Consider the following 13,805-nt stretch of genomic DNA (forward strand, 5'->3'; position numbering starts at 1 on the left):
GTGATTGGTTGGCTTTATTTTAAGTATGGTTCCCTCTCGAGGGAGAAAAAAACAGCCTGCCCTGGTTGCGGAGGCCTACATGCTGCTGTTTGTATTGAAACGAAACATAAGTGGATTCAAATCACTGCCTGCAGCCACTTCCTACTTCCTGAGCAGGATGGGTCTTCTGATGTAATCACGAGTCCCAGTGATGTTATAAGGAAACACTGTTGGGGACCTCATATCACATGAGCAGGAAGCAACATTTCTGTGGAGTTCTGTGCATTAACACAAGAAATATTTTACATTTTTTTGTCAGCTTTAGAAAATTGTAGCTGGCTGCAAATTGTACCACGAGACAATTTTATAGTATTACAATAATGCTTGTGTAACAATTGTATGAAATGTATTTTATCAGAAGTGGATTTTCGCCTTAATGTGTTGCATGTTTATTTACAGATTAGAGGGACATTAAAAAGCTGGACAAAACTGTGGTGTGTGTTAAAACCAGGAGTCTTGTTAATCTATAAAACCCCCAAAAATGGACAGTGGGTAGGCACAGTTCTACTGAATGCCTGTGAAATCATAGAGCGGCCATCTAAGAAGGATGGATTCTGCTTTAAACTTTTCCACCCACTGGAACAGTCAATCTGGGCTGTTAAGGTAAATATCTCTTACTACTCTTCTGCAGTAAAAAAAAAAATCTTTTATGGCATACTGCAATCTTTTGATGTGTATTGATATTGTAAATGTTATGGACCAAATGCTCCTATAGAATAATCCCAGTACAACATTAGAAAGACCAATTAGTGTAACCTCAGTACAACATCAGAAAGACGAATTAGTGTAACCTCAGTACAACATCAGAAAGACCAATTAGTGTAACCTCAGTTCAACATCAGAAAGACCAATTAGCGTAACCCCAGGATAGTGTCAGAAAGATCACAGCATAACCCCAGTACCATATGAGAAAGATCACATTGCTGAACTCCAGTGCAGTATTAGAAAGATCACATAATATAGTCCGATTTTGTTATGAAAAAACATAGTAACAATTCCAGTACAATATCTGTAGGCTCACATTCAGTATCCAGAAGACCATATAATAATAGTAATAATAGTACAATGTCAGAATCCCTACATAATATAAGACCGGCGCAGTGTTGGAAAGAGAACATAGAATAACCCCAGTACAGTGTCAGATCACATATTATAACACCAGTGCAGTATCAGAAAGACCACATGCCATAACACCAGTGCAAGATCAGGAAGACCACAAAGCATTACTACAGTACAACATGATGAAGATTGACCGATTATTAAAAAAAAAAACAATGCTTTCTCTTAATGGGGTACCTTAAACAAATCAGCAATTACATTATGACCACTGATGGCTAAAGTGAAAAACATTGATTATCTCATTACAGTGGCACCTGAAAATGGGTGGGATATATTAGGCAGAAAATGAACATGTTATCCTTGAAGTTGATTTGTCGAAAGCAGAAAAAATGGGCAAGTGTAAGGATTTGAGCGATTTTGACAAGGGCTAAATTGTAATGGCTATGTGATTGGATCAGAGTATCTCCAAAACTTCAACTCTTGTGTGGGATGTTCCTGGTCTGCAGTGGACAGGACCTACAAAAAATGGTCCAAGAAAGGAAAACTGGCGATAGGGTCATGGGTATCAAAGGATCATTGATGCACATGGGGAACAAGTCTGGCCTGTGTAGTCCAATCCAATAGAAGAGCTACTGTAGCTCAAATTGCTGAAAAAGTTAATGTTTCCGATAGGTGTCAGAAAACACTGCGCATCGCAGTTTGTTGCATATCAGTCTGCGTAGCCGTAGACTGGTCAGGGTGCCCATGCTGACCTGTGTTCACAGCCAAAAGCACTTACAATAAGCATATGAGCATCAGAACTAGAGCAATGGAAGAAGCCTGGCCTGATGAGTTCAAGAATGGTTTGAGGAACACAACAAGTTTGAGATTCTCCAAACTCTTCAGATCTCAATCCAATTGAGCATCTGCGGGATGTGCTGGAAAAACCAGTCCAGTCAATGGAGGCCCTACTTTGCAACTTACAGGACTTTCTTCTACTGACGGCTTGGTGCCAGATACCATAACATACTTTCAGAGGTCTAGTGGAGTCCATTCCTCGACTTGCTTCGGTTATGGTGGGTGGTCATAACGCTATAGCTGATTTGTGTATGCCTCTCACAGTAATACACATCTGAAAAAAATCTTAAAATTAGAGCCTGTGTGTCACCATATCTCTTCCTTAGCATGTTAGAGGGAGGTAGGTCTGAACCAGAAACAAACCCAGCTCCAAAGAAGCTTCCCCTGTTCTGCATTAGATAACTAACGCTATCAGTAGAGGCTGTGGGCTGAAGTTTTTGTGTAAGAACTTCATATAATTATTTTTCCTGCAGCTAACCTTTTTGTATGGTTCCTGTTAAAATACTGAATATATTTTCCATTTCTTCACTTATTTTAAGGGTCCTAAAGGTGAAGCTGTTGGATCCATTACTCAGCCTCTTCCAGGCAGTTACTTGATTATTAGAGCTGCGTCAGAATCAGACGGTAAATACCAATATTTCTTGTGGTTGAAAGGCAAGACTTGAAATAAAGGCTGGTCTGTACTATGTTTGCTCTTCGTCAATACCAGCTGCTCACATTTTTACCTTCCCACCTGCCAACGCAGGATTTATTTAGAATCGTATTATTTCAGAGGAAATGGATATTGTGATCTGTATGTAGGGTGTAAGAAGGAATAGATCACCTTATATTATTAAGGTAATTCATTCCCTTTACTTTAAAATAAATGATAGACTGTAGAATAATTAAAAAGTGAACCTAATGATTGCTTAACATGTAGAATTCAGATTTTTAGAGTTGCATTTTATAGTTACTTTTCTGAAGCAGGGAGAAGGTCATGGAGAAACGTATGCCACCTAGTATGTCTATACATTTGAATATACATTTACACAAAGGCTGAACTTTCAAATACAGAATAGGTATGTGTGAAATTAAGATAACCATGTTCCATGATGTAGAAAGTGTTTTTAGGGAATGTCTAAAGATGGATAGATTACGGAGATAGCCAGACAGATTGGGGTATGGAGTTCCAAAAGATGGGTGGAATTTTGGAACTGGCAAGGGGGCTAGAGAGCAGGAGATCCTGGGAGGCTTGAAGAAAGCAGTTTTGGATGATATTTGTTGTGGATGGCTTTGTAAATTGTTGTTGGTACATTACATTTTATTTGTTGGGTGAGCGGAAGCCAGTGGATGGATTGGCAGAGAGGGGCACTAGACACAAAGTGGTTGGTAAGGTGGACGAGTCTGGTAGCAGCATTCATAATGGACTAAATAGAAGATAGCCTTTGTAAAGGTATATCAGGAAGGAGGGAGTTGCAGTAGTCCAGGTGAGAGATAACCAGGGAGTGAATTAGAAGCTTTGTGGTGTCATTGGTTCAAAAGGGGCATATTCCGGAGAGGTTGCAGTGGCATGGTTTAGAGTCTAAACTTTAGACAGAGATTGGATGTGGGTATGAAATGACAGTTCAGAGTCCAGGATTACCCTAGCGGAAAGGAGAAGGGGCACGTGGGGGGAGGAAATTATTATAAGCTTGGTTTTGGATAGGTTGAGGAAGTGGTGTGATATCCAGTGTTAATAAATCAGTGATATGCAAGGAAACTGATGGGGTAAAGGGTGTGCAGTAGCTTTTGTTTCCGACAATCTTGGGGAGTATCAGAAGGCCAAGTGTTAACTTTTCTGCTTTCACTCTACAAGATTCTTTTTATACCAGTTTATGTTGTACATCTGTGAAACCTTAAGGCTCGGTTCACACTGCAAGCCAATGCGGCTCACACCAGGGGTCCTGTGTGTCCTGGTTCACAGTTTCGGGTCAGTTTTTTTCCCAATATTTGGGCTGAAACGGACCAAAAGATGCAGAGGGTTTTTGTGCAAATTTGCACTAGAGCCGCATCGGAGATATGTGAACCGGCTCCATAGAGAGCTTGTCACAATCTCCTGCTATTGCAAATTGGATGCAGGAATTCCGCATCCAATTCGGAATAGTGTGAACCCGGCCTAAAGTGAAGTTCGTCTTTTTTCAGTTTATTAAAAGTTAGCGGCTACAAAAAGTGTAGCTGCTGACATTTAATAAACACACTCACCTGTCCCACGGTCCAGCGATCCAGCCACCCGAAGCCTGGCTCCTCTCCACGGCGCCGTAATTGCAACTGTAGGCGCCCAGCTGTGACAGCTTGCGCCTAGGAGGAGAGGGGTCGTCACCTAGGCGGCCAAGCGACGAATTATGGAAGTGAGACAGGAAGAACCTGTCCAATCCAGGTACCCACTCCCCCCCCCAAAAGAAAATGATATGCCAAATGTGGCATGTAAGGGGGTGAGGAGTGTTTTAAAGCAGAAGTTGCACTTTTAGGTGGAACTCCACTTTAAGACACTCATGCTTTCTTTAATCGGTATGCTAATTTGGAAGGATGTTTGACTGTCGCACAATACCCAAATTGACACGTGAATCAGTCTTCTGCAAATTAAGATTAAATTGTCCAAGTAATAAGGATAGAATGGATAGACTGTTGCACCCTTGTAGCAACTGTTCATAGTCCCTTGGTATTTAGAGTGTTAATGTGGAATAACATTCCTGGGTTTTGCATAGCTGCTCTGTGGCATGCAGCAGACGTGGGTGAGGCAGCAGAAAATGCCATTGTGCCAACAGACAGAATACTTTAACTCCTCTACACCAACGAAACTTGTGAAACATATTTTCAAGGCAGTTTGAATTAATAATCACTTCCTATTTTGGAGGCGATTTTGACTACTATGAGAGCGGAATTCCCTACTCCAGAACCAGATGTCAGCTAATGATGCTAACCTCCCTCCTGCATATTATAAAGCAGTTACCCCTAGAAATCAATCAGGTTTTTGTTGGCTACGGTTAGATTAGTAAAATATTGGTTCTGATTAGTCGCCATGAGTTATTGCGCTGTGTGCTGTCTCATGACATAGATTCTGAGTGTCATCCCCAAGGGATAATTGAAGTGATACTAAGCATTTTGCAATACAGAGTAAAAATAAATCATTAATATCCATAAACTGTTTTAAATTGTCATACAAATATATATTTGAAATGCTATCTTTATGCTTTTGTGGAAATATCATGGTGTGGACGGACTTCTGCCAGTCACAAGTACAGTACATTTGTTGAATGATGCTGACTATCAGACTGGGGACATCTAGTGGCAGAAAAAGGTAATGCAGGGAAAATCTCTTAACCACCTCCCACCCAAGAATGTCATATGACGTCATGGACTTTGAGTGGGGATATCTGAATGATGCCTGCAGCTACAGGCATCATCGAGATATCATTTTTTTCAGCCTGCGGTTCTGTGCACCATAAGAACAATTATATTGGCAGTTCAGCCGCTTGATCGTTCTTGCAGGTGGCGGGAGGGGGACCTCCAGTGCTTCTCCCGGCTTGCCCCTGCGATCGGCAAGCCGGAAAACGAATTGGTCGCTGCTGGAAGTTGAGCATAGAGATTTCCGATGACCAGATGGTCCCCAGTCATCTCTGACCCTCGGAGGCCCGGGCATGATGTTATGACGTCACGTCCTGGCCGGCGGAAGTAAACAATGCCAGGGATGCGGATGGAAAGGCAGAGAGTGTTTTTTTTTTTTTTTTTTTGATCTCGGTCTTTCCAGCCTGGAGAAGAAATGTTGGGTCTTATTGACTCTCCATAAAGAGGACCTGACCTATCGCGCGCTATTCCTTTTACAAGGGAAGTTTACATTCCTTGTAATTGAAATAAAAGTGATCTAAATGTTTTTTTGTTTTTTTTTAAAGAGAAAAATAAAATGAAGAATAAGAAAATAAGTTAAAGGAACACTAAAGGTACAATTTTTTTTTTTTTAAATAACATACATGTTATACTTACCTCCACTGTGCAGATCGTTTTGCACAGAGTGACCCGGATCCGTGTCTTCTGGGGTCCCTCGGCGGCTGTCTGGGCTCCTCCTCGCAAAAGCTTTCCACGTTCATGCGAGCTCCCTCGCATGGTGGAAAGCTTTTGCGAGCGCGCTCCCGTGATACAGCAGCGGCCATAGCCGCCGACTATATCACTCGGCCCTGCCCCCCGGCGCGCCGCGTCATCCGCTGTGATTGACAGCAGCGCCAGCCAATGGCTGCGCTGCTATCAATCCGCCCAGCCTAGCCAATCAACGGCCAGGCTGGGAACCGAGCAGGATGACAAGCACGCGCCCAGGACTTTCGAACGGTGAGGTAAGTAAAACGGGGGCTCGGGGGGGGGGGGGGGGGCGGTGCTGTCAGATGTTTTTTTACCTTAATGCATAGGATGCATTAAGGTAAAAAAACTTTTACCTTTACAACTCCTTTAAAGCGCCTGCGTGCTCGCGCACAGAAACGAACATATAAGGCACGCACACATATGTAAATGGCATTCAAATCACACATGTGAGGTATTACCACATGTGCAACAATTGTACTCTAAACATGTAACCTGTAAAAAATGTAAAGCGTCGCTTGTGGAGATTTTTAAGTACCAATGTTTCTTGCTATTCCACGAGTGTGTGCAAAGCGTGACATATTAGGTATCTATTTACTCGGTGTAACATCTTTCACATTATACATGAAAAATGCGCAACTTTACTGTTTTTCTTTTTGTTTTGTTTTTAAAATTCATGAAAGTTATTTTTCCGGAAAAGAAAAACACATTTGACAAATCGCTGCACAAATACCATGTGACATAAAAAGTTGCAAAAACTGCAAAAAAAAAAAAAAAACATATATAATGTTTGGGGGCTCTGAGTAATTTTCTAGAAAAAATAGTATTTTTACATGTAGGAGCGAAGTGCCAGAATTGGCCCGGATGGGAAGTGGTTAATTGAAGGTAAACACTGCGGCAAAAGTATGTGTTGTCAAGAAGGTGGGTTTTCTTTTGTGATGCTGCAAATGTGCATACTGCTTTTGTGGTGGGAGCACGTGTGACCCGAGCTGTCACCGACCTAGACTCAGACTAACCATTATGCACCAGCTCCCGTTTAAATGATGACTATTATAGCCAATCCCCTGCATCTCTTTCTGCTCTGAGAAGAAAAATATGCATTTAATCCTTTTCTCCTCTCTAGAGGAGAAGTATGTGATGAAATAGTCTTCTGAAAAAAAAAATAACTAAAGATAAAATGGTTAGATCAGGGCTGGATCTAGGTTGGTGTCGGTGTATTTTACATAGGATAGAAACAAGTTTTATAGTTGGTATCAATGTGTTTTAGGTATGTTAAAAAAAAATATATAGCAAAATGCCCACTTTTTCTGGGCCCTACTACAAATACAAACAGCAAAAAAATACATGTGTAGAATTGGTATTTACTCCAGGAAAAATATATACCGTATATTTTTTTGAAGTCATTTTGTGGTGGTGAGGTTTAAAAATAGTTTTTTAGCTTTTTTTTGCCAGTTTTTCTTTGATAATAAAACAAAATCAGGAGATCCATTACCATTTATCTTTACACACAGAGCAGGACTCTGACCCTGCTCCCTTGCAATGGCCCCTGCTGCTGTATCTCAGCCAATGAGGAGTGTGAGAGCTGAGAAGGCTTTGGCTCTTGTGCACATCGCCGGATCGAGATTGGGCTCAGGTATTTTGTTTTTTTTTGGGGGGGGGGGGGTCTGCATGAAGGTTTTTTTACCTTGCCGCATAGAATGCAGTAAAATAAAAAAAAACTGCCTTTTAAAACATCTTTAATATACACTAAAAGCTGTTAAATATTGTAAAGATGTGATATTGATTTTGTCAGTCTGTTTTTTTTTATGCTAGGAAGGTGCTGGATGGATGCACTAGAGCTGGCTCTAAAATGCTCCAGTTTGCTGAAACGCACCATGATCAGGGAAGGTAAAGAGCATGACCTCAACTCCTCTGAGAACAGCCACGTAAACTTCTATGGCTTGCTAAGGGCAAACAACATGCACAGCAATGAAAATTTCCAGTAAGTATTGTCCTTTTTCTTTTCTAAAAATAAAACTAAAGTCAATATGTTCTGAATCTAATCTACCTAAATAATTTCTAATCTAATGTTATTGATGCTTTTTCAGTACACATCATTAGTGCAGTCTTTTCAGTGCAGTCAATTTTGGTGCATAGCATTAAGCAGATGTCCAATTTATAAGCTTTATCATTTGCAGATCTAGTTTTGCATTTTAATACATACATTTCCAAAGATGTAAAGCTGCAATGCCATGCCAAGGCAGCATTTTAAAGTGTGGCTGCAAATGTACATTATATGGGCACCTGAATATACCCTGTTAAAAAGGAAGAGCTATTGAAAAGCTCTAGGTACTGTTGTTATCTGACATGGTATCTGGAGGACACGTTATGGTCAGATAGCGTGTCCCTCATTGGATGTTGTGGTTCCTTCCAACAGCCACTATATTACTACAGAACTCTAAAGCTGAAGATTTGCTTTCCTACAGGGATTGTCTAGAACAGTGTTTCTCAATGTTTTTTCAGTCGGGGCTCCCTTGAAAAGTATTTTCATTCTCAAGGCGCCCCTGTCCAAGGCATGGTTCACTTTGCTGCGTGTTGCAGAACACATTCAAAATCATACTCGTTCCTGGCACACAGACAAATGCTCTGCTCTTAAGGGATGCCATTAATTCTTAATAGTACCCCACACATTGGCAAACAGATTTTTTTTTTTTGGTGCAGCGCAAAAAAAAAAAAATAATCGGCAAGATTTTCACTACATTTCTGCAGGTGGGGCAGCCCATTGATATGAATGGGTTACCCTACGCGCAGCATGCAGCCACACAGATGTGAACCAAGGACTTTTTCACATGTAAGGTTGGAGGGCAGTAAAACCACACGGTTGAGCTGTTTTTACCACCCACAACTGTTCACCTTTTAGCTGCATAGGCATTAGCTGGGGGTGTACGCTTGCTGTGGCTGCAGCTGAAGATATACCTCCAGGTGAATAGGGCCTCACTGCAACCACCCTGCAACTGTATGCATTGCATGCCGTTGCAGTGTGGTGAGGCTGCATTTACATGGTTAAAAAGGGTCCTGTGGAGGCAAAATATTGCCTCTTTACCGCCTGTCGTATGCATCTGCAAAGCGATCTGATCATGGATTGCTTTTCAGAGGAGCAGCAGTCCTTGCTGATAGCGCAGATTTGTTTTTAAATTTTTACTGTAATATCAGGGTGACAAGCGGCTACATACAATCCAGTGAAAACAAGGAAAGAAATACAAACAAAAATCCAAAAAATGCAGCGCTGGGAAATAAATAGTGAAAAGACAGTGATGTCTATGTTGAACATACACGAGTGTGAACGAAAATAAGTGAGTCCATAAATATATACATTGATCATATGATTGAAAAATGATAATAAATGATATGGTGGAAACACTATAAACCTAGGTATAAAAGTCAATCTCTGTGAAAATGTGAGTCCATAAAGGTAAACGTGGAATCAAGAGTGGAATAATCAATCAAAATTGCAGTGACAAGACACCCACGGTGATTCTAGTTGAAATGAGATAATGGTGATAACGCCCGCCACCAGGAGGGGAGGCTTACCAGATGCGATGGACCCAAGTGAGCTTATGCCCAAAGGGTCGGTAAGGCTTGTAAATGGTATGGATGAGATGATATACCGGAACACACCAAAACAAACGACCAGCAAATAACGGTGAAGTCTTCGCTTAGTAACGGGTGGAGGGGATAACCTCAGCTGGGAGATGGCTCATGAGAATTGAAGAGCTTGCCCAAGTTATGTGGAGGAAAACGAAAGGCACATAGCGTGATACCGTAAAAACGGGAACGTTTATTACCGGTTAAAAACACTTACAGTTTAGTAGATAAAAAAGGACATCAATGTTGTAAAGTGCATGGCAGCAGTAGAGTCCCGACGCGTTTCGCTACAACTAGCATCGTCTGGGCGAAAAAATAGCCAAAGTTATTTTGGCTCTACTTGTGTGGATCACAGGAGTGTAGTTTGTTCTGCATTCCTGTGACCCATTTTTAGCCAACAGTGGTCTGAAGCCTCCGTTGGCTGATGTCTTAGATCCAGTACAAGCTCTGAAAAGATCCCAACCTTATAGACAGAGCAAAGAGCCAGAGACTGACAGTCCATGTCTCTCTGCTCACAGAATGCTGAGAACTGAGCAATCGGCAGTGTTAGATCGCTTAGTTCTCGGTCTTGGAGGCGGCGGAGGACAGATGCAGCATTGAATTGATGCTGCATCCACCTAGGTTAGTTTTTGTTTTTTCAAAATCTGAACTTCTCTTTTTATTCAAAATTTCCATCCAGGAATGGTGATTATACATCAATTGATTCATAAATGACCATAAATGAATGATATGATAAATGAACATGTAAAATACATTTTTAAGCTGGAAAGGTAGTTCTTAAGTATTAATTAAACAGTTAGTGATTCTCTGGTTTGATACCTGCCAAAGTTGCCCATGCAGTAACCAGTATTTGGTAGTTATGAAACTAGTTTAAGCATTGCTGGAGATCACTGGATTGTCAATGAGGTTTAAAAATGGCAGCAACAAAGATTGTAAGCATTGGTTGCAGAGATTTCTAGTAGTCCTAAAAGTGTCTAAGTTTTCAGTCTTCAGAATAATTTATTTTATATTGTACATAAATCAACAAATGGCAGGGAAATTTCAGAGCAGCTTCAAGAGCTTAGCACTGGGTGAACCAGCTAGCAAATAGATCTAATCTTTTGTCAACCATGGAAAGATATGACCTATCCTGGTTATCTGTGTTTTACAGCGCTGCAGATAACCTCTTCAGTCACAGGGGTTATTTTTTCAGGTGGAGGGGTTCACGTCATGTTGTAAGAAGAAAAATTGATCACGTCATGTTGTGCCATTTTGTTTCAGGTTAAATGACAGTGAAATTGAAAGACAACACTTTAAAGATCAAGACACTTATTCTGACAAATCAGATAAGGACAATGACCATGATCACGAGGAGTCTGACAATGATGGGCTTGGCAAAAGTGAGGAGAGTGACAGCGACACCTCAGAGAGACAGGATGACTCGTTTATTGACCCTGAACCAATTGATATATTAAAGGAGACGACATATGTGGAAGAGTCCCATGAAGAATTGGGAGAGGTGAGGAAAATGGGCTTCTGTTGTTGCCATCATCTGCATTGTAGAAGAGCTTGTTTCGTGCTTTTTTCCAGTATTTCAAGGAAAACAGCTTGCCTTGGTAAACCTGGAAACTTGTATTTGGAGTACTTTCTACAGGATGGCTTGCTGCTACAGTAGATACGAATATTTTTTGTATAACGAATAAGACCTCACTTAAACATTCTCATTGGGTCCTGCAGTAAGATAATTTGATTGCTCCTACTATTCCTTTTTTACATTAGGGCACATGCCTAGAATGACGGAAATGAGAGACACTTCCTAAGCCTTCCTGCCTGCAGTTAACTTTTACTGTACGTGCTTGGCGTTCCAATTTGTTAATTTCTACTTTAAACTAGCAGTTCTATATGAATGGAATGTTCATCAAAGGAATATGATCTTGAATATGTAATTAAATTGCAGTTTATACGGTATGAAACATTTCATGTACTTCAGAATCAAGTTTGTGAGTTATAAGAACAATAAAATAATTGGCAGACTTGGTTTTTGACTGATCCCAGTTCTTTCAGGGAAGAGGAGACTGATCGTGTGTTCATACTTGGTATGAACAGCGATCTCTTTCCTCCTAGTCGTTCCCCCACCCCCCCCTCCCCACAGTTGGAACACACCTAGGGAACACAGTGAACCACTTGATCGCCCCCTAATGTTAACCCCTTCCCTACCAGTAATCAGTGCATTTTTATAGCACTGATCGCTGTATAATTGTCACTGGTCCCAAAGTTTAGAAAACATTGACAGTCAAGCAAGAGACGAGAAACCACAGTGGTCATGAGTAATAATCAATGCTACACGTTCAGAGGTACCAGTGGCGGATGTGAGATTTCTTTACTGCAGGGGTAGACAACCTCGGCCCTCCAGCTGTTCTGAAACTACAAGTCCCATGAGACATTGCAAGACCCTATCAATCGCAGAGGCAGAGACATGATGGAATTTGTAGTTTCACCACAGCTGGAGGGCCGAGATTGCCTACTTCTGCTTTACTGTGTTATAACACCTCTTGCCAGACATTTTTATTCTCTTGAAAAGACTAGACCACTGTAATGTAATATCAACTTCCTTCTCATCGGGATTGTTCCTGTATTGTTTAGAGAAGCCCCACTTGTACAGCTGTTAGTCTTTCACAACAATCTTGATCCCCCAACGGTGGGTACATACTGTGACTCTGCAGTATACCCATCCCCAGACCAGCAGAAAATCTACTACCTGGTAGTTTATACCATGGGAGCTTATTTAAAGGAGAAAAAATTAAGGTGCATTTAAACAGATTGATTGCCATGTACATCTACTCCCGATGCTTAGTAAATTCCCCTCATTATACTTACAAAACGACAATTTTTTAGTATTTGGTGGTAATCAGTTTTCTTTGTTTTCATACCAAATATGTGCATGTTGTGAGGCAAGCAAAGATGCGTGTTATTTTGTAAATAAGCTGCATGAGTGGTACCATTGTTCTTTTGTAGACCTTTTCATTTTCAATTTATTTATTTTTTTCAAGGCTGGTGAAGCATCACAGACTGAGACTGTTTCAGAAGAGCACAAAAGTTTGATCTGGACATTACTGAAGCAGGTGCGGCCGGGAATGGACCTGTCCAAAGTGGTGCTTCCCACCTTCATACTGGAACCCCGTTCATTCCTGGACAAGCTCTCAGACTATTACTATCATGCTGACTTTCTGTCTGAGTGAGTGAACTTTGGTCATTTCTATCAGTCGGTGTTAATGAAATAGAACAAGGCAGTTCTTGGAACTATAGAGCATCTAGCACATGGGTGCTCAGCCTGTGACCTTCCAGCTGTTGCAGAACTACAAGTCCCATGAAGCATTGCAAGCCGCTCACAGTTACAAGCATGACTCCCAAAGGCATGATGGGACTTGTAGTTCCACAACAGCTGGAGGGCCACAGGTTAAGCACCCACGATATAGCATGTAATCACTGGGGTCTCATCATATCTTTTATTATAATGCTTTTCTGGACAGTGTTTTACAAAGCACAGTCTTCCCTAGTTTACTATTTATTCATTCATTCAACTGTCACTTGTTTGAAATTTTTACTTCATAGTAAAGTTGTTGACTAAGTTGGGGGAGATTTACTAAAGCTGTATACTAAATTGATAATAGGGGAGTGGTGTTTACATTTAACACATCACATCTTTAGGAGGTATTCTCCCCATAGTAACAAAAGAAAGAGCAAAGTTATATATTGGGACGTTACATATACCTCCAAAGATAAGGTAAAAAGACAACAAATAAAAGTAAAAAATGATACAGCTTTATTATGACTACATTATATTATGCAGGTTGAAATAACTGGAGCATAGAAGCCAGTCAGCTTCTAATTTCAGCTTATCCAATTAAGCTTTGACAATACAACATGGAAGCTGATTGGTTACTATGAAGAGATGTAAATCTCTCCCTATGTGTGACACTTTGGGATCTATGTAGAAAACATTAGTTGGATGAATGTCACAAATATTATCTGTAATAGATTCATTTCTTCAATATAGTGGCCGACATGGGGTATATTTTCTCATTGAGGTATTTCAGAAAACAATATTGCATTTTGGCTGCCAGATGGGGCTGACAATCAACATTTTACAGATATTACAGCAAAAATGCATGCAGCCTGTA

At 40.8% G+C, this 13,805-nt stretch overlaps 1 protein-coding gene across 5 annotated transcripts in view; it reads left to right on the forward strand.

Annotated features, from left to right (window-relative positions):
• OSBPL8 (oxysterol binding protein like 8) overlaps positions 1-13,805 on the forward strand; it is a 356,358-nt gene that overhangs the window by 296,200 nt on the left and 46,353 nt on the right. For all 5 annotated transcript variants that reach the window (XM_040343960.1, XM_040343961.1, XM_040343963.1 and 2 more), the window contains 5 exons: positions 439-642; positions 2,475-2,559; positions 7,834-8,002; positions 10,906-11,143; positions 12,675-12,859. In XM_040343960.1, the coding sequence (XP_040199894.1) occupies positions 439-642; positions 2,475-2,559; positions 7,834-8,002; positions 10,906-11,143; positions 12,675-12,859 (881 nt within the window). The remainder of the gene's footprint in view (positions 1-438; positions 643-2,474; positions 2,560-7,833; positions 8,003-10,905; positions 11,144-12,674; positions 12,860-13,805) is intronic.

This window comes from Rana temporaria, chromosome 3, assembly GCF_905171775.1.
Source record: "Rana temporaria chromosome 3, aRanTem1.1, whole genome shotgun sequence".
NCBI classification, from domain to species: Eukaryota; Metazoa; Chordata; class Amphibia; order Anura; family Ranidae; genus Rana; species Rana temporaria.